General features: G+C 44.6%; 1 protein-coding gene across 12 annotated transcripts in view; it reads left to right on the top strand.

Moving 5' to 3' along the window:
- LOC142584714 (solute carrier family 41 member 1-like) overlaps positions 1 to 25,458 on the top strand; it is a 448,191-nt gene that overhangs the window by 385,989 nt on the left and 36,744 nt on the right. For all 12 annotated transcript variants that reach the window (XM_075694932.1, XM_075694925.1, XM_075694924.1 and 9 more), the window contains 5 exons: positions 5,485 to 5,556; positions 6,329 to 6,476; positions 8,356 to 8,502; positions 10,615 to 10,759; positions 14,111 to 14,184. In XM_075694932.1, coding sequence (XP_075551047.1) covers positions 5,485 to 5,556; positions 6,329 to 6,476; positions 8,356 to 8,502; positions 10,615 to 10,759; positions 14,111 to 14,184 — 586 coding nt within the window. The remainder of the gene's footprint in view (positions 1 to 5,484; positions 5,557 to 6,328; positions 6,477 to 8,355; positions 8,503 to 10,614; positions 10,760 to 14,110; positions 14,185 to 25,458) is intronic.

Here is a 25,458-nt window from a genome sequence, read left to right on the forward strand (position 1 = left end):
TAGACGCATGCCTGCTGGCTCCGAGTTTAGGGATTCACTCGACAGATCAGCGATGTAGCTCCTTTTCGCAACCGAGACAGATTGCTCGGACGCAGAGCAAGTAGTGCGGTGTATAAAATGTATGACTGCGCATTTCTCGGTGTTAATTATGTCGGCTGCTGCGGGTCATGCTCAAACGTAATAATTTCTTGCTACGCTACCACTATATCGCAAAAATTTAATTTTGCTATGCAACACATGCACTTACATTTTTCTTGCTTACTGTAACTAACGCACTACTTTTTGGCCGCGAACGCCGGCAGTGTGCGAAGTCGCTTCAGCACTCACAGAATGGCATGATAATTTTGAAAAATTACGCCATTAACTTTTTCTCTCTCACTATTTTGAATTAACAGTTTTGTGTTGCTTAAGGTATTCTGTTAATTTCAGTAAGAGAGATCTCGTATGAACGAGCATGTGAGTCGTAATTCTGAAAACAGCACAGCTGCTCCCTAGGCGGTTTCGAGGCACACAATATCGTGGCTATATATACTGGCACGGTTGCTTCTTGAGTATCGCGTGTACGTGTGATGTCTTTCAAATTTCTGCATTGGGTGTTTCTGAAATGTTTATGTATGTCATGACATATGTGCTTTCATTGACTTGTTCCGTCGAATTCGACGCGGTCTCGTGTGCATATTTCGAAATTTGACCAGCAGCCTCTGCATGTAAACATGTTCGCGCAAACTCACGCGATGGCTCTTTTTATACTCCCATTGCACCTCGAAAGAACTCCGTCAATAGCAAAGCAAAAAATAAAGAAAAGACAGAAAAAAAACTCCCATAATTCCACGCGAAAATCCCGCTCGTACGGAGTAAAAATTCTACTCCGATCATACGGAGCAAAAAAAACTCCGAACCGGGGGGTCGCTATAGGACAAGCAGTATACTCCCACCTCGGAGTTATTTCCGTTTACAGTGTACGTACGTAAGGCGCCGATTTTTCGTAACATGCGTAAGCGGAAGCGCAACAAGCGTATGCGTCTAGTTCAGACTGTGAACGTAACGGTACGAACGTGCGCAATTCACGCGAAAATCACGCGAGTGTTAAATGGTCGGCAACAGTTACGACTGTGATATTACGACAGTTGCGACACAGCCAATGGCCGATAAGCTTTCGGTTTTCAACAACCGGTGACGACACTTCCGTCCTCCCGTCCGCAGACAGCTCCGGGCGCGGGAAGTGCTATTCCGCCATTCCGTGCGCACTACGAGGTTGGCTGTGTTCGTGAAAATTTGTGCAGTGCGCCTTGCAAGACTGTTTTCAGTTCATGTGGTTTATCCTCCAAGGAAATCGGTGGCCGCACATGCGTCCTCCGTACTTCGATGAGTGGTCTCACTAGATAGTTCAGCACAATGCGTTGGCGGGCTAGCTGGTGCGAATCCATGAATACTTTGCTTAGCGCAAAACGACAGACACAAGATAGACGACCTGGTCGTCTATCTTGTGTCTGTCGTTTTGCGCTAAACAAAGTGTTCATGGTCTCACTAGGTTTTCAAGGAAGCGGAACTGCCGGGGCGACATGCGCATGAAGTTATGAAACATCGCAGCGTCACCAACTCGGAGCTTGGCAAAAAGGTTGTGAAAATCGCCGTCCACGGCCCTGTCGAGAAATACTTGCCGCACGCAAACCCTTCTGCGTCGCCTTCGTCGTCTTTGGGCGATTGAATACATGACTATAAGTTTGTTTTGAGCGTGAATTTCTTCGATCTCGGCCAGCGCTCGCATGTTGACAGGAGCCGTATTGGACCGCTGGCGACGTCGATGCTGCAGCTCCTAATTTGATTGGCCTGTTGTAAAAGCCGTAATTTACGCAGCAGTAAATGGGAACAAAGGTGCCGGCATAACTGCCGTAGCGTTTTTTACAGCCGTTGTGTTCCATACGCCGAAAGAGCTGTTACGCGCGTTACGACCGTAGTGTGAACATAGCTTTATACGATGGCACGCTGCTTTCTTTCTCATCGCCCCACAAGGCAGCAGAGGGTCGCGAATGCACCCATCCGCCATTCCAAAAGCCGCTGCCATTCCGCTACGCTTCAGCGCACTAAAAAGGAATCAGGGCGCGCCCTGAACACAGCTCGTCCATATGCGCACTCGACGCACGCTCCGTGCATGTTATGCTTTCGTTTCGTTGTAGGAATTTGGTCGAGGAAAAGTGTAGCTTCCAACGCGACGCGTTTCGGGCAACCCGCCGTGGTTGCTCAGTGGCTATGGTGTTGGGCTGCTGAGCACGAGGTCGCGGGATCGAATTCCGGCCACGGCGGCCATATTTCGATGGGGGCTAAGTGCGAAAACACCCGTGTACTTCGGTTTAGGTATACGTTAAAGAACCCCAGGTAGTCAAAATTTCCGGAGTCCCTCACAATCAGAAAGTGGTTTTGGCGCGTAAAACCCCAAAATTTAATGTTTCTTTTTTTTTTTTCGGGCAGACCTGTACAGCGCCTCTCATACCTTCGGCCTACCGGGCTTAGTCTGCGAAGTAGTAAACAAAAAAAAAGGTATCTGCGCTTCCGGGACGCAGCAGCTGCTTTGGACGGCTGCCCTATCGTGCAGTCTCCTTGCAAGCTTCTTTTTCTTTTTTTCCTCGCATGCGTGGCGTTGCCGTGCGACTTCTCGCAGACCGGATCTAAAGCGGTGCTGCCCCAGCTAAAGGCCCATCACGGAAACACCAGAGTTATTCCACTTCTCGCCTGTGTATAATCAGGAAGAAACAGAAAGATAGCGTAACTTGTTTACTGCATACTGCAAAGGGCAACCGGCTCAAAGCAAACCTGAAATAAGAGGAGCAAGGCGTACGTACAACCGCCTTGCTCCACGTCGCGTTAAATTGCTACGTTCACCTTACATAGCCAGACATGTTATTGCCACGTTTCGGGCAATCTACTACAACGTGTATTTCCGTGTCCTCAAATGATCGAGGCAGCTACCTCGAGTAGCATTTTCTTTTATTTATTTTTTCACGTGGACGAAGTGATATCAGCTGCGTATGCAAGGCCACAGCAGACCTCGTACTAACATCACGCGCGCACACGAGGCTGCTTGCTTGCTCCCAATGTATGAAGCATCGATTATGTACGAGCGCAGTCAGTTAAGAGTGCTGCGCGGAACGAGAAAGGCGGTAGCCGATAACTACGCAGCCGGGTAACGTGGACGCCGGCAATTAGGGAGGCTACCGCGACACACTTGTGTCCCTGGAGGACGAGTATGGGTGCCTTACTCAATAAATTTACCTCTGCGTTTTCCGCGAGGTCATAATTTGTGCATGTGCGCACGGTCTTTATTTTGTTCAAGTAGCTCCGCTTGAATATATTTTATCCGAGACAGTGTGTGCAACGTTCCGCGCGATGCCTTAGCGTCAAATTGCCGCACTCTCCTCTGGCTAATGTCTCCAGCCCAGTGATGATACTTCGACGAGCTCCTTATGCTGCGAAGCACTCATGTGCGGGTCAACGCAGCTCTTGGCGTGTATCTGGCCGTTCTCGCGGACCGTTCCCGAAGATTGTGCAGTTCGAACAAAGGCAATCAGTAACAAGGAAAAACAGCGCTTTGAACAGTCATGAATTACTTCAGCCCAAAAGAAATTTTAAAAACTTAATGCCTCGAAATCAAGTGCGCAGTAGTGATAAATTATTAGTGACATAATTGCGCTTCTTGACGATCTGTTTTCGCATCAAATCGCCGGTACCCCTTGCTCTAAATTTGAGGTCGCACTGTCCGCAGCGCGAAGGTGCGCTCGAGTGCGGTCCGGCTCCGCTCGTGTTGCGCCTGGAACTGTTTCTCTAGATCTGCCCTAGGCGGCTGCAGATTGCCAATGAACACACGTACCCATTGCCACTGGATATGTCTACGGGCGTACATACATACATACACACATACATACATACATACATACATACATACATACATACATACATACATACATACATACATACATCAACACATACATATGTACACGTGCATACGTACGTACGACGTACCCACAAAGCAGTAAAAACAATGTTAGCGTCATCTTGGGGTGATTTATTGGAAGCACAACGCGTTATAGAAAGTTTTTGTGTCGAAGGAAAATAAAGATCGAACTGGCGTGTTAACGATTATGTCGAGGACGCCGGCACTTAACACCAATATTTAATTAGAATATATCCGGTCATCGCAATAGTAGCTGCGTGTCCTCTGGATAAACTCCGCGCTACAAGATGGCGCCATCGGTGTAGTTGCTCTCAGGTTCGTCTCCAGTATACCAACAGGCTAAAGCTCTAATATTCGCCAGCCTTTTAGAGCGCAGTTCTTAGGCGCCCGTTCCTGCATTGAGCGTCGGCGTCCCTCGGCGTAACCAAGAAAACGTGCGAACGCGGAGCGCAGCGAAGAATGAAGGACGGCGATAGCGAAGAGAGCGCGAGGAAGAAAGCGGAGCAGGGTGCAGCGGAACCATGAGGCGGGAAGTGTAATGCCGCGCAAGGAAGGCTCCGCGGCCATAACCGCTAAGAGATGGCGCCAGAATAGCGCGCCGTCGTCTGTTCACCGATGGCGTCATCGAGAGTACATGCGGCGAGCGCGTCCACCGATGCCATATATGGACAGAAATCACTGCACGAGCGGAGGTCTGTCGGCGGCGGCTGCTGTGAATCGCGTCCGCGCTTCACCCACGCGCTGGCTCTCGCGATCTCCCGATTAGCGAGGCAGTCACGCCACACCTCGCTCCGCTGGCGATGTGGTGCACGCGACAGATTGTCCACGCTAGTCACAGCGTTCTCTTCCGAACATAAACAGTATGCCTATGTAATTATAATACAAAATCTTGACGCGCGAAATGAAAAGACGTATAGAGCTGCGTACAAATTTCGCGTTACGGAGTATCGTAATCGTCGGTGATTTTTTCTTTATTTCGTGGTTTCATTCCTTTTCCTTACGCCTGAAGCTGACAGCAATCGGAGGAAAATTTAAAGCAGCAAATCAAAGGAAAATGCATCACCAGGCGTCATGTTACGTCATGACGACATGACGATGAATCATTGCGTATGTGGCCCCTGTAAATTTTAATGACCGCGACGTTACATTCTGGTCCAGCCAAACATAAGTAAACCATCCGAGCCACCGCAGCTGCTACCATGCCCTTTATAATCTAAAAGCTTGATGGTTGCCTGTATTTGACAATATGTAGTACATCCGTGTTCGTTCAGTGTAAAGTTGAATGCTAACAACCTATATTAGAGCGCTTATCTTTGCCCTCATGTGCGGACATACATATTATGAATCTGCGATATTCGCTGAAAGAAGGCTATGTGCCCAATTCTTTCAGATTCACACAGCGATATTCAAGCCTGGCGAAGAAAAACACGGCGAAGTCAGTATTTACATGTGGACGCATGCCAGACTTCTTGAACCGCAGACAAGAGCTTCTTGTTTGGCAGTCTGGATAACAAGTATTGCACCTTCTTTTACAGGTTAACCTTGACCGGCTCAATACGATAAAAAGCCAGCTTCGACAAGCAGCTGCCAACATGGCTCTCTTACAGGTGCGTTTCGTACAGATTGCTTGATTCGATTGCGCAAATGTGATACACATAGGGCAAATAAAATTTAAGTACTTCAGACAGTAAATTCACAACTTGTTCCACCAGCGCTTCAAAATAGGCAACAGATGTGGATTAAAGCCGATCTGCTATGGTTGATTATCAAGGCGTTATCTCAGGCACGGAAGCTTCGAAATATAAAATAATGTCTGTTACTAGCAGAAATGCTGCTATTGTGGGTCTCTTTGAAGAAGCCATATTTAGTAGCTACGCTACGAAATATTTTCGACAGCTGAAAACATTTACCTTTGGGAAAGACTAAGACAATAAAGTACACAAGCTAACATCTGTCCGTGTCCTCCTTTGATTTCATTGTCCTCACGTCCTATCTTTGTAACGCTGGAAAAAAAGATCACTCTCGTACATTCCAATTCGTCCGCATTCAGTCGCTGTTAGTATGAAGGCACGTAAAACTGACCAGTAAGACTAAAAAATTGTTGGTGTCGGATTCACTGCGACAATATCAATGCCAGAAATCTCGCAAGTCGTTACAAGCCAAAATTCATGTCTTGAGTGCAAACTTGGGTGCGTTTGGGGAGAAGCCTAATACTTTTTCACAGTATACACACAGCGCTCCGTCTCACTCTGGAGGCTTTCTTTAATCCCTCCTAAAAGATCTCGTTGCACCATATTTCCCATACCGTTTGGTTTTGTGTTGGACCCTACCGCTGTTGTATATTTCTGCACATATATTCTCCTTTTTTTTCACTTCCAGTGCCAGTCGACGGTGGTGGCGCTGGTGGCATGCGGGCTGGCCCTGGCCAAAGGCTTGGCGCGTCACGGCAGCGGTATCACCCCACTCTACGCTTGCATGCTTTGCGCCTGCGGACTGGCCGCTGCCAATGTGGCCAGCATGGTGCTCGGTGAGTAGCCACTACTGCTGCTCTCTTCGGCGCCGACGCACACAACATTGCGTACGGGTTATCATCTCGTCGTAGTGACGGTGAAGAAGGTAACACTGTCAAACTGTTAAGACCGCATCTTCTTTTTTTTTTATTGGGCAATCTCGTGCCCAGAAAAAGAAGGGTCATTCAAAGCACACTGATCGCGACGTCGAAAATCTCTCCTCGCTGGTCACATGTGTCCGCTATTTAAAGATGTATCACCGCGAGCACACGCTAGTAGTACGGTATCCGCGGTGATATGAACAGGGTCACTCGCTCTGGACACACTTTTACGTATATAAAGTCTATGCAAACTCATACACTGTAAGGTAATGAAAAAAAAAATTGTCTGCAAGATGGTCTTTAAGTGACTATCGCCGAAGGGTATTTAACGCAAAAAGTTTCACCATAGTTGATCGAGTTTGCTGTTAGACGCACCGAACAATGTCTTTGTTGGAGCGCCCCGCCATTATGTCCATGGTTTAGCACTGAAGCATGGCGGCGTTATCACGTACCATGGGGGCACAAAAATATTTTCGTAAATTTGTCGGCATAAATTTTCTTCGCACTCTAAATACAGATGTGATCAAGTTTCCAGAAAGTTGGTTGCCGGAGTTATTGTACAGAGTGGCGAAGAGTGAAAAAAGCTGTCAACATTGGCTTTTTTGTTGTTTCGTTTTGGCGGCAGGGACCCTTGTTTGACAAACGTGAGGCTTGTTCCTAGGCCATGCGATGTTCTTGCGTGCGTGCATGTGCACGTAATTTTTCGCAAAATCGAATTGTAAATTTGCAAACTAAATAAAGTGACCTAAACTTGAAAAGAAAAGCCGCTTAATTTATAACCCAATTAAAGCGTTTGCAGTATAAGTGTCACTTGAATAGTGTGGAATTGAGCAAGGCGCGTTATAGCCTCTTTCTCGGCTTGTGTATGAGCCACGAGAGGGAGCCTCGTGAGCACCTGCTCCGCAACTTATTTCAGCACAACCAGCCGTGCTTGCCAGTCCAGTAGGGCGAAGCCACCGTGATTTCGCTGACGGGTGCATAATTACATCAACGAAGCAGTAAAAGCAAATTCTGACTTCGGCCGAACTGGGGCCAGGTACACATGGCGACGATATGCAGCTAGGCATATCGTCGACAACTCTGCACTACTTCCCAATATACTATTAATTCGGGGTGTGCTCTAGCTGTTACTTCCCGTGTGTCAGTTTCGTGCTAATGACTGCATCGACATCTGCGTAATATATCGCAAGAAAAGTCATCGCGGGTAAATTTTAATGGTATAAATAAAGTGTTTTTCTCAGCAGTACTCGGTAAGAAGTCGAGACTCTCCGGTTAAGGCCGACTAGTTCGTGTGACAGGATCGTTCGACGTCGGCAAGGTCATGACAGGCTGTAGCATCTGCTGGCAGCTCCGATCGTTCCCGTATTCTCGTACAGTCGGCACGCGGAGACACTGGTGCCGTGCTTGCCTTTGCTCGTAGCTCTGCGGTTCCAGCGCAGCTGGGTTAGTGTGACAAACAAGCCGGTTTCTCAGCCCGCGGGAGGAGCGAGACGTAGCTCAATGGTGCCAAGTCACGCCGCACATAGGGGAGCCGCAGCCTGGCTTCTCGCAGTGCAATTCGGCGCTCAACTCAGCCACGTTGCAAAAAAGGTTGCAGCAGGGAAGCACTGCCACGGAGAGGAGGAAAGAAGACGCACGGGTTGGCGTCTTCTTCGTTGTCTGCGGAAAGTCCGTTTCGCCACGTGCGTTGGACGAGCTCAGGCAGAGAACGTCCGCGACCACGTCGGGCTCGCCCGCGAACTGATTTCGGTCGGCCGTCCGAAATGCGGCTCATGCAGGACGCGCGTGTGTGCAGGTGCGTTCATGACCACCGTGGTGCTGGTGGCGCGGCGGTGCGGCCTGAACCCAGACAACGTGGCGGCGCCCATCGCCGCCTCGCTGGGCGACCTGACGACGCTCACGCTGCTCTCGACCATCAGCTCGAGGCTGCTCGTCTGGAAAGGTGAGCACCGGGTGATTTGCACCAACCATCAGCGCTCGCTGGCGGGACTGCCTGCCCGTTGGCAATATATACCTTGTGTTTCTTTTTGTTGTTGTTTTTCAGAGGGTCAATTTTTTTTTTTTAATTCGGTGTGGCAAGTAATGCAATTCTAGTTCGTTGAGCTGGTCTACTCGAAAAGGCGGGCATTGCTTGCAAAAAAAAAAGAAATTAAATGCATAATCGACTAATTAACAAAAAGCCACTAAATAAATATTAAGGTAATTACCGTATGGGACGTAATGCAATTTACAAATTCTAGCGGGTGAGACTGCAAGGCATATCCGCTTGAAAAGAATTGTGTGAATGGCCCCACTTGCGAGATATGCGCCGTCAAATTATCCGCAGAAATGCACTCTCGTTCCACTCACTGTTTTAAATAAACGTAGTTTTGTGCATTGAAACGCAAAAGTAACTGGAACGCCAACGCATTTCTCCGCAAAGTTAAGGAATTAATATCTCGAAACTGGTATCATCCTGATAATTCCTTAAGTCGATCTGACTTGCAGTTTCACCCGCTAGAATCTTTAAATTGCGCTGTGTCGCATAGGTAATTAGTTAAAAAACTAGAATAATATTTTTAATTAGACTACTAAGCATTTCAGTTTTCAAAAGATCGATAGGCAGACATAGACAAAGAGACTGAAGGTGGCTTGAATAACAATTGAACTTCATTCATTCCAGCCACCTTCCTGTCTCTTTGTCTATTGTCTGCCTCTCGATTTTTTCGAATCTCAAGTTTATTGGCATTCTCCTAGTATAAGCATGTACCAATTAGCCCAACAAGCCACTCTCATGAATCCCTGTCCTGCGCCAACCGATTCCAACGCGAGTTTCCTAATTTCGCCGCGTCATGTAGTCTTCTGCTATCCTCATCTACCAACCGATTCCAACGCGAGTTTCCTAATTTCGCCGCCCCATGTAGTCTTCTGCTGTCCTCGACTACGTTTCCTTTCTCTTGGCACCCATTCTGTAACCCTGATGGTTCACCGGTTATTTAACCTACGCATTACGTTACCTGCCCAGCTCCCCTTTTTTCTCTTAATGTCAATTAGAATAACGGTTATCCCCGTTTGCTCTCTGATCCAAACCGCTCTCTTTCTGTCTCTTAAAGTTAGCAATCTTCGTTCCATCGCTCTTTGCGCTGTCCTTAACTTGTTCTCAAGCTTCTTTGTCAGTTTCAAAGTTTCTGTTCCATACGTCCGCACCCGTAAAATGCACTGATTGTACACCTTCCTTCGCAATGATAATGGTAAGCTTGCAGTCAGGAGCTGAGAGTGTCTTCAGTATGCTCTCCAACCTAGTTTTATTCTTCTATGAATTTGCTTCTCATTATCAAGGTTCCCTGTGAGTAATTGACCCACGTAAACGCACTCCTTCGCAGACTCTAAGGCTGACTGGCGATCCTGAACTCTTGTTCCCTTGTCCTCACCAACTACATTTCGTAAATTGCGTATGACTCATAATAATGAGTCTTAAATAATGTTCCTAAATAATTATGTTCCTAAATAATTAGGGACATAATGAGTGATTCTTTGCTAATTATATTTATTTTCGTTTACAATTCTCATACAAGTATTGTGTGCCTTTCCGAATAACCCAGCTGAAGCTCTAGAATTAGGTTCTCTGGAATAGAAAAATTTTCTATATTTCGTAAAATTTAAAAGTTATCCCTTCGTATAGTACGATGCAAATTTGCGTGGGAAAACTTTTGATCCTTTATTTCTCTGCCGCTCACGCAGCAGTGTCGTCATAATTAGATCTGTTACGTTTCTCCGTTTTATGTGCTGGCATTTACATTCATATCCGCGTAATCCCTTGGGCAATCCACACTTTCTCGTATCTGCATCCGCATATTACAATTAATGTGTGCTTCTACGCACGATTTACATAACATATGCTCAGGCAGAACTGTAGTAAAGCCGCGGTCACGTGCATGTATTGCGGATTATATGCGGGCGATACTTTCCCGTAATGTCTGCACACTAAGCAAACGTGTCAACGCTGCCAGTGGTGGCACTCTTTATTGATTCGATCACCTCTCGTCAAAAGTTGCAATGTTTTTTTTTGTTTCAGACTCGCCCTTAATGACTCCGGGCGTGGTGGTGCTGAGCCTTCTGCTGCTGCCCTTGTGGTTCTTCTTGGCCTTCAAGCACGAAAACACGCGCTCCGTGCTCAAGGTCGGATGGCCGCCCATACTGGCAGCCGTGATGGTATCCAGGTGCGTCTTCATTGCCACAAATCTTTTCTTTGTCTCGCAGTGCATTTGACGATTGGCCGCCGCCATACTGTTGCTCCGCATGTTTCGCCTGGCAGATTCGGCTAGTTGGTTGTGACAGGCGTGATGTTTCGAAGCGCGAAAAAGACAAGGAACAAAAGGCTGGGCCAGTTCGCTACGTGTATTTGACCGTCATTCGACAGAACAGCCAGCTGAGGCCAACTGCGTTAATGCCAACGGACGCATGTTTGACCTCCTGTATGCAAAACATTGCGAGAGCAGACAGATTTCCGGTATGTCGGTATATTGGTATTGGAAGCGAGGCTGCGAAAACCTCGGGACTGGTGCCCCCCCCCCCCCCTACATTATCATTGAGCGCAAATGATTGCACTTGTAAGCATCCGCGCCAGACTGTGAAATGGTAGCCCTTGCCATACCGCACTTGCACAGCTGCTCAAATTTCTGTAAAGCAGTATATGTGATGTCCGCATCCCGACGCATTAAATTATGCGTAAGAAAGAAGCGCCAAGTTTGCATCGACCTTACGGATAGGCTGGTGGCTCGTTTGCGTTCAAAATGGCGCAGAGGTGGCATTGTGCGGCACGTGCAACCCACTCCAGCATTTTCTAGATGTCCGCAAAAAAAAAAAAAAGAAACAAAAGGAAAATCTCCACACATAAGACTTACAATGAGCGTCACTGTAACAAGTTTGCCCGTATTTAGCGACGTTAACTGTAAGTGCTCATCTCGTTCTTCCAAATTCCTTTTTTTGTCCAGTTTCAGTTTCCATATTTGCAGTTTCTTTGTCGTTGATGGAGCTGTTAAATTTCACCCGTGGTATATAAGACATTGCAACCAGCAGGCATAAACGTTTCAAAGGCAGCTTTAGAACTTATGCTAAACTTCAAGCTATTGGCAACAACACTTAGTTTGGTTGCATAGTGTTTTTTCCCTTTTCTTCTTTTATTTTATTTCAGTATTTCCTTTTATTTTTTATTTTTTTCACAAACGCCGGTTTCTGCCGCTCCTTCTATTATCTCTTTTCGAGACACGATAGGCTGGTGGTCGTCACCAGCGAAACAGGCATATAGAGGGCTGCCGTGCACGCTGTTGGCACGCCGGCTGACACACGGCCGTTGACACGTGATTGACAGATGGCCTTGTCACTGGCCTTGTGCACTGTACTCCTTTCTTCTCAATTCGACACCCTCGCTGCTAACAGCCTTCGCTCGTTGCCGCCACCACTCGCCTTACGCCCTCTCCCCTTTAGAAGAACCCCACCAAAATGTAAAAGACAAGTCCACTTGTCAAAACGTTGACCTCTGCTTTCACCTTGTTCTCGTTTTGCTCATCGTCTCTAATTTCCATCTCGCGCCTTCCGGGTGTTTTCCCTGGACCCACAGTAAAGGTAGCACAGTGCTACTTCTTGAGCTGCATTTCTCAGAGGTGGAAAGTAATGGCACGAAAAACAATCAACATAGATATTTGATTAATTAACAACCTTTCGCTAATAACCTTTTAAACGAAATGCTTTAAGACACATGTTGCAATTCGAGAATTTTAGCGAGTGATTTTGAAAGTCACGTCCACTTGGCTGAAATTGTGGCCATGACGACACCTTTTTCGACATACGCGTATTCAAAGTTTGGGAGAAAATGAATCGGCATTCCAGTAATTCTTTCAGCTTAGATGCATAAAACGGTGTTTTGATAAAGAGTAAAGAGAACAACACTGCATTTTTTACCGCAAGCTTTACAGCGCTTACCTCAAAATTGGTGCTCCTTTCGAAATTCATTCTAATGCCTTGTGATATTACTGGCTTCAGTTTGTGGATTACAATGTGTGCGATAAAGTAATTAGTTAAAAAGCTCATTGGTTATTTCTTAACCCGTCAAATATGCATTTTGATTTGCAGAGAATGTAACGTTCTCATCTTGGACGAATCCATCACCATGAGTTCATTTGCGCTGAATGCCGCGTGGGATTTTTAAAATTTCGGTCACTCTAAAAGAAAGAGCAGCGGGTACGATTATCATTGATTAAACATTTGGCTTTCGCACACATTTGAGCGTTGCAATGAAGTGAGAGCCCCAGTTCTTGCGAAAACGAATAAAAGAAGAGACAAAGCACGTTCAAAATGGAGCACACTGACGCCATTCCAAATGAAAGTCCACCTGCTCCCGTTGTACACTCATGCCACCGTTGTTGAACGATTGCGGCGCCCTGCGATGCGCACGTGGAACAAAAACCATGTAGCAGAGTCGGGCGAAATGTGTCTTCTCACTTTCCTACGCTCACGTCCCGCCTTCCGCGACAACGCAATGCTCCTTCAGCTGTGACGTCATGAGGGAAGGCCAACTGCCCGTACTGTGCAACACGGGCAATGCCTTGCGCGTTCGCGATTGTTCCAAAGTACGATTTTCAATAGGAGAGACAGTGGCCAGTTCTCTTTCTTTTTTTATGTGCGGGGAGGGGGGGGGGGCAATTGGAAGCACACTGCAGTATGTGCCCGGTCTGCCACGCTTTGGCAACGCTACTGTATAGATGGGGCGTTCCCGTTAGGTGAGTGAAAGCCCGCAAGAAACAACTTCTAGAGAGCAGAACACTTGCAGCCTTGGTGTCACGCGGGAAAGCGTGGAATTCATAGAAAAAACATAGGAAAGCATTGCGTTTGGTCTCGCCTCTGTTATTCTCAACACGCTGTGGCGACTCAATCTGCTCAGGTCTTCTGTTGTCTATTACGTACGGGTTCCACGTGAGCGAGCATCACCCGCACGCTTCCTGTGTTGCGCGCGGAATTACCTAAGCAGCTTAAGGCGATTGACTTACTGGCATGTCATATTTACGTATCATTATACACAACACCGAAAAAGAAAGTTCAACTTAAACAAAAGGGATACTCAGGTGAGCTAAGGAAATATTGCCAGTGGGGAACTTGCGTTTTCAATAACTAGACATTGATGAAATTGGCGAGGATTAGCGACGAAGCTGGTCATTGACCTTTTATTTTTCCATTTGCTCATTTCATTCGCCGCAAGCTTGTCAGTCCCATCCGCAGTGCACTGAAACAACTTCCTCTTACGCGACATGAAGTTCAAGTTGATTCACATTTTCTTGCGTGTTTGATAACAGCATTAGTGATGCTATTACATTTGGTGGTCGAATAGTTCAGAAACTGTAAGGGGGACTACATAATACTATCAAGTATAGAGAACAACATGTCATAAAAGGGATACGTGGGCAATAAATATTAACAGAAAAGCTAGGGGAAACGGAATAGTACAAAAGTAAGAGCAAACAAATGAAACGAAAGCAGGATATATAATTCTATGACAACTTTTCTCTCACACGCAGCTTCGGCGGCTACATCCTGGACTTTTCTGTGGTCCGTTTCGAAGGCATCGCTCTTCACCTCTCCGCTGTAAACGGTAAGCGGGACTCGTCCATAGTGTGCTACTTCCAATCGATTAAGCTCGTAGGCGCGTTTGTTTAATGCGCCTAGCAAAGTTGTCGCGGAACATGTGCACTGCGTTGCCCTTCGATCAACACTTCAATATCTTTGATGCTTCAAAGGCAGCTCTTCTCCAGCGAGCGGCGAAAAAAAAAAAAACACCATGGTTTGTCTTCTAACGGGACAGGCTAAGTGCGAACGCCATAAGTCACAGGCCTGAACTTGCAGCATTGTTTTTTTAAGTCCCGCGATAGCACGCATTGACAATGGCTAACCAGCGCCGGTCAAAAGGTCCTACAGATTGTGCAACTGAAACACACTGCTGTGGCCCCTTCCGGTATAGAGGTGCCACGACAGTGCCATTGCATTTTGAATGGTAAAATAGTCCTGTATCGGCGTCTGCTTTAGCTCGACGGGCAGCCAAGCCGCACCCGATGCGAGCAACGCATGCGCTCCTGCACGCCGGTGCTCAGTCAGGTCAGAAGCTGGACATGGAAAAATTTATTCTCGGTTTATACGGGCCCCAGCCACGATCTTATCCTGGGCACGCTGTAGCAGGGGGCTCCGGATCAATTTTCGCCGCCCGAGCTTCATTACGGCGCACGCCCCCTTCGGAATGCGCCCGGGTTCGAACCCGCAACCTCCAGCTCGGCGGTGCAGCGCCGTAGCCACTGGGTATACCACCATGGGTGGAGCTGGTCTGATGTTGTCCTAAAATGGGCGGTGAATTTGCTGTCGCCAAATCGCTGCATGTGCTACCGCAAACTCTCGCTGGCTAAATTGTGTGGCTGTCGGCGCTGCACTTCGTACGCGATGTTTTAACCGTCGTTGACTAAAGGAATTAACGAGAGCGATGGCGCCTGCAGTGGCATCGACATTGATGCTTGCGAAACAGCGCACGGGAGTGACATTGCTTTGTAACTCGGGACCTTTCAGAGCTCAGGAATCGTGACACAGCTCCGCCGTCTGCGTTTTGTCTGTTGACGGGACATTGAGGCGTGTAATGTAGCCGTCGTACAGCGAAGTACGCTATAGAACTTTCAATTCTAGGAATGACATGTTATCTGTGACGTGTTTTAATTCTTTCCTTGTTTCGAATTCCGTGCTCTGAAAGTTTTTGCGATCTAGATAGAGACTTCAACACGCTTGTCTACAGCACGGAAGCGCTGTTTAGCGGCTCTGCGTTAGCGATGTCTAGATAGAGGAAAAGAGACAGCGGATGTGTCTTTAAGTGCAGCCCAAAATATTTAAAGTTTTCTACAGCCTGAGTTAGACGATAGGGTAGTGTTTTCATGGAATTACGTTGGGCCTTGGTTTTTGGTTGGCATTGGTTGGCATTGGTTTTTCGACGTTTCACGTTAAGGTGCGTCCGGCATAAGCGCGGTGAACAGCTATGCTTCCCTTGTGCCAGCGCTTGTTGTGTGTGTGTGTTGTGGTGCAGTGTGCCCGAGTCGGTGGCGCAACCCGCACTCTGCGGCCTAGTCATCACTGCTGCATCAAACTGCCGTATATGCTTCTATAGCGCTGACGTGCGCGTTGACAGCAATTAAAATGTATTCCATTCGGTGCCACTTGACACGGTAGTATAGCAGCGCGTGCTCTTCGCGTATGGACCAATGATGCAATTACGCCCCGCTACCTTTTCACATAAAGGGCCCCTCACCAGGCCTGGCCAATTTGAGTTGACAAGCGCAGAGCACACATTGCATGATAACGATCGTGCCTGCTATGTATTACATCGCTACGCGCCGCGGAAAGACCGGAAATTAAAAAAAAAGATTATGGGGTTTTACGTGCCAAAACCACTTTCTGATTATGAGGCACGCCGTAGTGGAGGACTCAGGAAATTTCGACCACCTGGGGTTCTTTAACGTGCACCTAAATCTAAGCCCACGGGTACCGGAAATTTCAAACCGAACGCCGTTTTTCCTTGTCGCGGCCGCCGTGCTCCAAGCCGGAGGATGACGTACTCGCATCCCTGCGCCTACGTGCTCGAGTTCGCAGTGTGACGTCGCTCGTGGTGACACGTGACTTCGAGAATTTAGGTACCATCTGTTAGTTGTCTGATCTGTTGCTTGAAGTGACGAATTGAATTTTAGAGAAATAATAAAACAAACAAATCCAATGTCTGCGTGTTGTTACATCTCTCTTGCACCGAAGCAAGAGAAGTGTACTTCCTCTTCTTCTGCTTGTTCCCACGGTCGTGCGGTCGCGTGCACAGGTACCGAAACTGACATTTCCTACCGTGTTCCAGCGCCCCCGCGATCATGCTCTGCGATCCGCTCGTTCTGCTTCAGTATTTGTGCAGCACTGAATTATACCGCTAGTCATGCTTTCATTTGCACAGCGCGCAATGTCGTGCGCTGCGCGAAACGATAAAAACTCGTGCGCAACGCCGCCAGCAAAAGCGCGCATCGCCGAAAAAAAAAAAAGGACCTAGGCGAAAAAAAAAGAAAGTAGAGGCGTATGACGTATGTGTCACGCGATCCTCGATATCCGGCATGGGAGAACGCAGGGAAGTAATTTGGCTTGCGAAGGCTAGACGGCGCGACTCGAGTGCCAATCTCGCTATGCAGTGGAGCCCGCCTGCTGAAGTCATGGGTTCGCGGCACTGAAATATTTCTATCTCAGCTATTAATGAGCAGACTTGAAAAATTCTTGTGGCAGAACGCCCCCTAGAGGACAGGTAACAACTTCTAGCGTATAACGAAAATTTTCTTTTGAGCGTGGTGAGGGGCCCTTTAAGTTACGGCGTCGTATGAGACGTGGGAACTCTGCATACGTTTAAAAGCGTTCTCGGCCGTCTCAGTAAATAGGCACTTCTACTTTTATGCTATTTCGTCTACTTAAGGTAGTCAATGCTGTGCAGATGGGCAATAACTACAGACAATGCAGACAATGCAGACAATGTACAGACAATGCTGTAGAGAAGTTCTGCGTGAACATGGCAGGGAGTATCAGACTCAAGGTTCTGCGGAAACGTCACAAAGAATAGACTTTCAGTACAAGAGTGCGATGGTAGTCAGTGCCAACGCGGCTGATGGCTTGAATGTCTAACGAGACATGCAGTGGCTGTTTGTGTACAATAAGGGCTCTATAACGTAAAACCATTCCAATATGTTTTTATTCTAATGTCCTGACGTCAAATTTGCGTAACCGCCGACGCAAGCATCGGGCGGTCACCCGCAGGCTTGTTTCAAGAGATCAATCGAAGGCTCTCCTCGTTCATAGGAGGTCACATTTGTTTGCTTGAAAAACGAATAACATTGCGTACACTCAGCGTCATGATGACCCAGTCATGATGACCAGGAAGTCGAAAGCTTCTATGAAGACGTGGAATCGGCGATGGGCACACACTAAGAAAAAAAGGAGTACCTCTTACTCTTTTCAGAGAGTCTGGACTCGCCACGTATACGACACACTTTGTGGGAGACACGCGAACTCCCTTTCGGAAGAGGTTCCCGAGACTATCTGTGCTCGATACAAGGTGGTTACGTGACTCCACACCCAATAGTCACGCATACTCTCCTGTAGTAGTCTCCTAACCCTCTCAAAAGCGTTACACGACTAGTGCTGAGGGAGTCCGTTAACTACTCTGCATGAGTCAGACGACTCAAGATAAGGGGTCACATGACCACTGCTGAAGGATTTGGGTAACTATTCTTGATGAGTCTGATGACTCCAGCAGTGTGTGTCAAGTTACCCTTAGTGTGTGGTGCAGGACTCTTGCAGATAGAGTAAAATAACTAATCCATGTAAGTCGTTTGACTCTCGGATGGCAGTCTCGAGCCGCTTTTCAAAATGTGTCACCAACTTTTGCTGTAAGTACACACAACTACGGCTAGTTCTCAAGATTACTGTAAAAAGACAACATATAAGAATGCATAGCAAACTTGCCAAAAAGGACATGGCAGGTTAGCAACAAAAAGTTAACATTTCATCACCCTTTGTCGTCTTCTGGAAAATTCAAATGTATTAGTCAGCACAGAATCACCATGAAAGCAAGACAGTTCTCATTACTATTAAACTGGAATCAATAGCCAACCATGCAAAACAGTCTTAAATAAACATCCAATATGTAATGTTGCCTGCAGGTGCATATGCATGACACTGCAATGCAACTCAGAACCATAATGAGACCCCAAAATATTATGTAACTCGTGTAGAAGTTTAATTCAGCACTGCACAAGTCTGTAATGTCAAAAATTTATAAGTTAAACCTATTTCACTGTTCTTCCAGACGTGTTATTATTTAGAACTTACGATTTAACACTTTAAGCAAGTAAGCTACACATAACAAATGAAAAAGGCTGCACTTATGTACAAAGGAGACCCAGATAATCAAGTGCGATAAAAACAATATTCCAACTTAGATTACATAATCTATGCATTATACTATGCTTGCTGAAAACAACTGGTTGGCAATTGATAATCCAATCTAACAGTAAAAACAGCTGTCTTACCTTATGGTACTCTTGTTGGCACTTTTCCCCCACAACTTGTGCATGTCAGCGTCAGTGGAAAATTGATCTGAAAAATACCACATTAAAAATTTGTGCATCAATTTTATTCTGTCATACAACGTGCAACAATGTATAAAAGCTTCACAACAGATAATATTACAAAAATAAATACAGCAACATTTATACTAATTGTTTATGTTGACAAACATACTTTTCCAAGACGAAGAATAATAGCTGACACAGACAATTTCACAGATTGCAATAACCACTAATACAAAACTTGCCATAATGCAAACACGCTGAGAAAATATGTAGCACAGGTAGCTGTAGTTTGTTACGGCAAAGATAGCAACATAGCAAACAAACTATACCCAGCTGTATGCACGCAGCTGTAACAATACACATGGTGCACCAAGATCCAAAAGAGACAAAGAGGAAGATGTGAGGAAGGCTTTTTTGTACTCATCACAAGTTATCCTGTAAGAGCAGATTATGCACTGCCTGTAATCTACCCTCAGCACATACGTAAATAAGTTACATTAGGTGCTACATTTACAAATCACACATATGATGTTCTTGTGATTGTCCTTATTCCAATTTTTAACTTGGAAAGCATGCCTGAGTTACGTAATGCCTCCCAACGGCTTGGCATATATACAGAAAGAAGTGTTTCTATAAACACTGGAGGCCATGGAAGGATGACTGACACATACCTCTTTTAATTGATTTGTCTTTGTCTTTGATTATCTACCACAGTAGTCTTTTGTAGAGTGAAACACATCCAGATAATACACTGTGGGCAACAAAGTGTGAATACCTGTTCTTGATTTCTACCTTTCTCTGGTGTCCCGCTAAGGTAAGATTGGTGCAAAAAATTGTCTTCCCAATGTATGCGTTCCCACAAAACAAAACAGGAGCAGATGATAAGCCACATTAATGGTGCACGAAATAAAACATCTGTTCTTGACTTACCACTGCCATTCCAATCTGGTGAGATTTTCTGCTTTGTTGTGTACTCTAGCACAGGTGCTACGCAGTTCACTTGGTGCCCAAAGCAACTCTCACACTATAGCAGGATGTCAATTTTGTTTTTCAAATTCTAAGCGAAACTCTGGTTATGGGGGACAATTGCAAACTTATAGTTTTGCTTTGTATCTTCATTATGTTGTAGAGCAGGGTAGAAAGCAAGAACAGATATCTAAAATTTGGGTTCCCACTGTGCATTGCATGGATATGTTTCAATGAATGATAAAACTATTTGGTAGATAAACATATGAAAGATAAGAGAATTAAGCTCGAAGTCTACCATATCATTAACTGGGAATATTATGTGTAATTGAAATTTTGCGATTCCCAGTGAAGAAACAGTTTTGACAATATGTGCCAAGGCAACTAAGTCACTCATGCTCACAAAGGAAACAAAAACAAGCAAGATTACAAGAAGTTCAAACTTGCAACCTGAGGTGAGACACCTCACATGACTGATTTATGTATTTACTGAGCATAAATTACATCTGGCGCATAATCTGCTTGTACAAGATGACAAACAATGAGTTACTCTTGCTTTCTCTCTGGGGCATTTGGTTCTTCTGAACACATGCACATTGTGTGGCACAGCTGTGTGGATGTAGCTGGGCACAGCTGTTATTCAGCATCAATCTGTTTTTATGGTCCTGTACTATTATTGTAATTTATAATTAGCAAATAGCCTAACTATTGCGTTGATCAGCTCCATTTTAAACAAAACATACTGACAGATTTCCGTTTATCGCTAACAAAGAGATGGGTACATCATTTCAGATTTTAAGAAACAGCTGTGGAACAGAACAAATGCTGAAGACAGAAAATCTACAGACCAATACTTTTTATTAAATGCCATGTACTAGCCCTTTCTGCAATGAATACCATTATTAGCAAAAATTGTAGACTGCAAAAATAATTGGGAAATATTCACAAGAAAGTGCGCATAAAAATATTTTGCCACTATGTAGGACATAACTAAGAAACACCAGCTATACAAAAGCCAATGACAATTCAAATCTACATAAAACTCCCTATGAATGGCAGTATATTCAAACCTCTAGTACAAATTAAAAAAAGTTGTTTCGAGAAGCACTTCCCCTTAATAAGTGGGTGTTAGTGTTTCTACAAAGGGGTTAGAAAATGCCTTCCGGCATACCATAGGGAGTTTTATAGATAGCACATGCACGAATCTGCCTAGAAAGCCCCACGCCCTGCTTGTATTCCTTAGTCATTTTTCTGCATTCTGTTGTATGTCACCGTTTGGATCCCTTAACACTGAGTGCGCAAAACCAAAAAACAGCCTATTAATACACTGAATTTTTAGCCTGTAAAGGGGTTGTGTGGCAATGGGGGCAGCCAACTCTAGTGTGAGAACAAACAAATATTTGTTCTCGCGTTAGTGAAACCAGTCAAAATATAATCTCACAAATTTGGAAATGAATGCACAAAGAACCTTGCTAATTGTCACATTATTGTCCCGAACAAGATCTTTTGGTGTTTACAATTCCTAGTTTAATTCACTTTCCTCTAGTAAATGGGCTCTGACCTAGAATACTCAGTGTAGGAGACTAACCAAGACCTGGAAGCCAATGTTTAAATCTGAAATAAAGACATTCATCCCCCGACCACATGGCACTGCTTCGTCATCAGAAGAAGCATGCATCCATGGACATATAGTCTGTAAAATTATTTATACATGATCTGTAGCGTTAATCTTGCATTAACAAATTCTGAAAATTAAGAAATACATCTGCTATGCAAAGCACTGCTGTAAACCTGTGTGTTTGAAAAATGCAATATTCAAAAGGTGTAATACAACCAATGTGTGCATGAAACCTATGCTGCCTTTGACATTCGTCAGTGTGGAAAATAAGCACTGAGAAATGCCAAGGGTATCACGGCTTTTATGTCTCAAACCTTGTATGTGAGTACCACTGGTATATTTGCAGTGAAAAAAAGTCACATTATTACCAGACATATGAGGGGAACCCATGTTTCTCTAGTTTAATATTTTCTTTCTTGTGCTCTTATATCCTTGAGTTTTTCAAAAATAACGGGTGCTTGAAATAAGTACTCTATATTGCTCTTAAATTTATCCTGCACCAGAGCCCGTGTTATGTTAAATTTCTTGAACACATTGCAGTGCTGTAGGTTATCAAAGGAAGAAAAAATACCGTAAGTTTTCAGTTTAGCCTTATGTACAACAAGAATTAAGAACCTATCAATTACATCCACAAGTACAAAAGAACTATGAGAAACGGGGCATAAAGAAAGGTATACATTATAATAGCAGGAGTTGATGGTGAGAACTCTACGAGAAAGGAACTATTAAAAACTAGGTACTAAAGAAACATGAATTATAATAATAGAAATATTTGCAAAGAATTTGAAGAGACAAATAGAATGTCTGTTCAAATCACTCCACCCCAACATTCATCTATGGTTCGATAAGTGATCGATAAGAAAAGAAACAGCTGGTGATGCTGTTTGGATAGATGGAAACTGAGGTACAGCTGTGAAATAGATGAAACACGTAGAGGGGTCACCAAGTGTTGCACGCTGGTTGCACAGCAGGTTTCCTTGAGCTCCGGACTCACTCGACACTGATGCGTTGAGCCTGGTTATACGTAGTTCGCTAGAGGCCTGGCCCAAGTATGTGGCATGGCTTGGGTAAAATTTCAAGGCAACCTGAAAAACACAGATCCAAATATATAAGCACCAAAACATTCTGCACCATAGGGCAAATCTGAAGTTTACCATCTGCACATAGCAGATGATGAAAACAGACACAAGTCACCAGACTCAAGGTATATAAATGTGAAAAAGTGTAAATGAATGTGAAGAGCTGCTTGTAGAATGGTATCCTTCATTTTGTCTTTTCTAGATCAATAATAGTATCTTAACATAAAGTCAAGTGTACACGACCCTCCCTATTTGTGTCAGTAGGCTATTCCATGCCAGCTGTTCCAACCTGGCATATGACCACTTGGAATTTCTTTTTGAAAACTGGGGGCCCTGCAATATAGAACAAATCGCAATTTCACGCAATACTTAAAGCAAAAAAAAAATTTTACTGGCGTAAACACTATGTCACATTTTGTGTAACGCACCAAACTATGCATCATAAAATGGCATAGCCAAAAAAATTGCCTCCTTCATTAAGAGGGACAAATTTTTAACGACAATAAAGAGAGGCCTTGCACCAAAAACTTAACTGCTTATTAGCCAGTGCTCACTTTATTATGGCCGATTAAAAATGGACCAAATGGCTTATTAACTTTATTTTCACAAAAGTGACCTACAGCAAAAGCTGTAAATTTATGTAATCCATGTGTTTAGGTCTTGTGCTGTGTGCAAGAACTGGTTTCAGAAAGATACATTATGCAGCAGAGCAGAGAGAGGAGGATGAACTTGGAAAAGAAGTCAGTTTTGGTGTACGCTTATCGGCCTACTTACCATTGAGGCAGCCCTAGTAAATTTATGCCAAATACCATGTATGAGAGTACACTGTATTGTTTTTAAAGTGGTAAAGCTTTATCAAAGTAGTTTTTGTGTTACGCAAAAAAACAATTTTACAATTGGTCTCTTGTAGTTTCAAAATTTGCATCGCGTTTCGTCTAATACACACAGCCAAGACAAAATGCATAGACTTGAGCATCCCTGCACAGACAGAAGGGAGTCTAAACTGCTTCGAAGTTACTTCTTTCATTGCTGAGTGGTTACAAGCCACTTCACTCAAAAAGACGCCGCTTAATTACAGGTATTTACCTGAATATTTCTGTCTGCTGTCAGCCTGCTTGGCATCATCACTAAGGCTGCCAACTCCCTAGTGGACGTGGTCGGGAAATGGTGGTGGCAGAAGCCGCCAAAGGCTCCCAACTCCCTAGTCGACGTAGTCAGGACAGGGTGGTGGTAGGACGCAGGGGTAGGAGTCGCCAGAGTGTACCTGCAACAAATTTGCACAAATGTTCTTAGTTCTACCCCGTCACGATTTACAATAAAAATTGAGCTGTCTGTGTAACATGGCTACCAATACAAATATAGGCAAACAGTTAGGTCCTACCACTCAAATAGAACCCCGACAAAAAAGAAACGGTACTTAAAGGGACACTAAAGTGAAACAATAAATCAGTTTGGACTAATGAAGTATTGTTTGAGAACCCTGCAGGCAGTCATTTCAAAAAAGTAGTTTGATTATTAGATGAGAAAATGAAGGTCCAAGTATCAGTATTTGAATTACGTGCTGAAACCCCAGTGCCGGTACGTCAGCGTGGCGTCAGAGATTCTAAAGTATGTTTTCGCATTTGGGCTGTGTTGGCTGAATAAAGGTTCCCAAAACTGCCCATGTTTATTATTTGGTTCCTTTAGAACACAATGTAGTCAACCTGTACCGCTATATATAATTAGTAGGCCCTAGAAGATGCCATCAAAATCCAAGACATCACAGCCCCCAGGTGCGGGAATTTAAGTAGGCGTCGCCACCCGTATTTCGTTCCTGCGCTTTTCGTGGCTTGTCAAACGTCTTATCATTGTAAGAGTGGTGTTTTTGGTGTTACAGAACGGTAATTTACTGATGCAGAAGAAATCATTTTTCACTGTAGTGTCCCTTTAAGTTTATGAAAATTCAAACAATGAAAAAAATGCGCAACTGATTTGTGCATGGAAGCTCTGTTGAAACCTGAGCTCATACCGTCAAGTGATCTGCTAGTCAACTGCAAGCCTGCCACCTTAAAATGTCATTGTAAATTTCTTTACATGCATCATGTAAGCTGCATTAATACAAGTTCAAAATCTCTTAACAAAAGTAAATCACCAAGCTAATTAAATTAACGAATTCTAGTGGTCGTTAATGCAACAAAGTGCAAGCTCTGAATGAAGCTGGCCAAACTGGGCAGTGAAAAATAACAATGTGGTTCTCTACATTTTGTTTTTCTGGCTTTCGCTCTAGCGTTGGAATATACAAGAATTTTGACATTCCTGATATTTCCCCCTGCTAATTTCTATTCCATAATGCATAATACTTGAGCAAGAGCAATACTGCTTTCTTTTAACCGTAAATAGTGATAGAACAAGAAAATTCACTGGAGCCAACATATTGAGAAAAATCTCCTCTTTGTCGAAACATTGGCTCCAGCGATGCTCCTTGTTCTATGGCTCTTCATCATGTCAAATCTCTGTCTTCCTGTGTACACAACCTCTGTACTTTCAATGTTATGTCAATGAAATTGTAATAACAGATCATTAGTAAATGTAGCTGATGATGAATTTGGCCTTGTTGGTAGATAACGACAGAGTAACTGCACAATATAGAGATACGGACAAAGGAGGCTTGTGTATGTTGTCTTCTCCAGTCATTGGGCGATTACTCTGTCTCAATGTAAAACTATTACCCTTTGCACAATAATACTAAAATGCATAAAGACAGGAAAGTGGACACAAAAATTACAACAGATAGCATCATATGCTAATGAGATATGCAAAAGTGCCTGCTACAATTTGTCTCACCCATAACGTGCTGGATAAGATGGCGACTTCTGGCTGTTGCCATTTCTTGAATACCTAAAATAAAATACATATCAAAATTATAAAAATACACAGGACAACAGCAGTAGCCGAGGACATAACGCATTGTTTAGTACAAGAAGGTAAACTAATTTCTGATACACGGCAGACGAAATTTCCTTTATTAAGTCAGTAGAAAAATACACCACGCTTCATTTCATTCAATACTCTCGGCATTTCTTGGTACAAGAAAAAAAGGTATT

Source organism: Dermacentor variabilis, chromosome 6, assembly GCF_050947875.1.
Source record: "Dermacentor variabilis isolate Ectoservices chromosome 6, ASM5094787v1, whole genome shotgun sequence".
NCBI lineage: Eukaryota > Metazoa > Arthropoda > Arachnida > Ixodida > Ixodidae > Dermacentor > Dermacentor variabilis.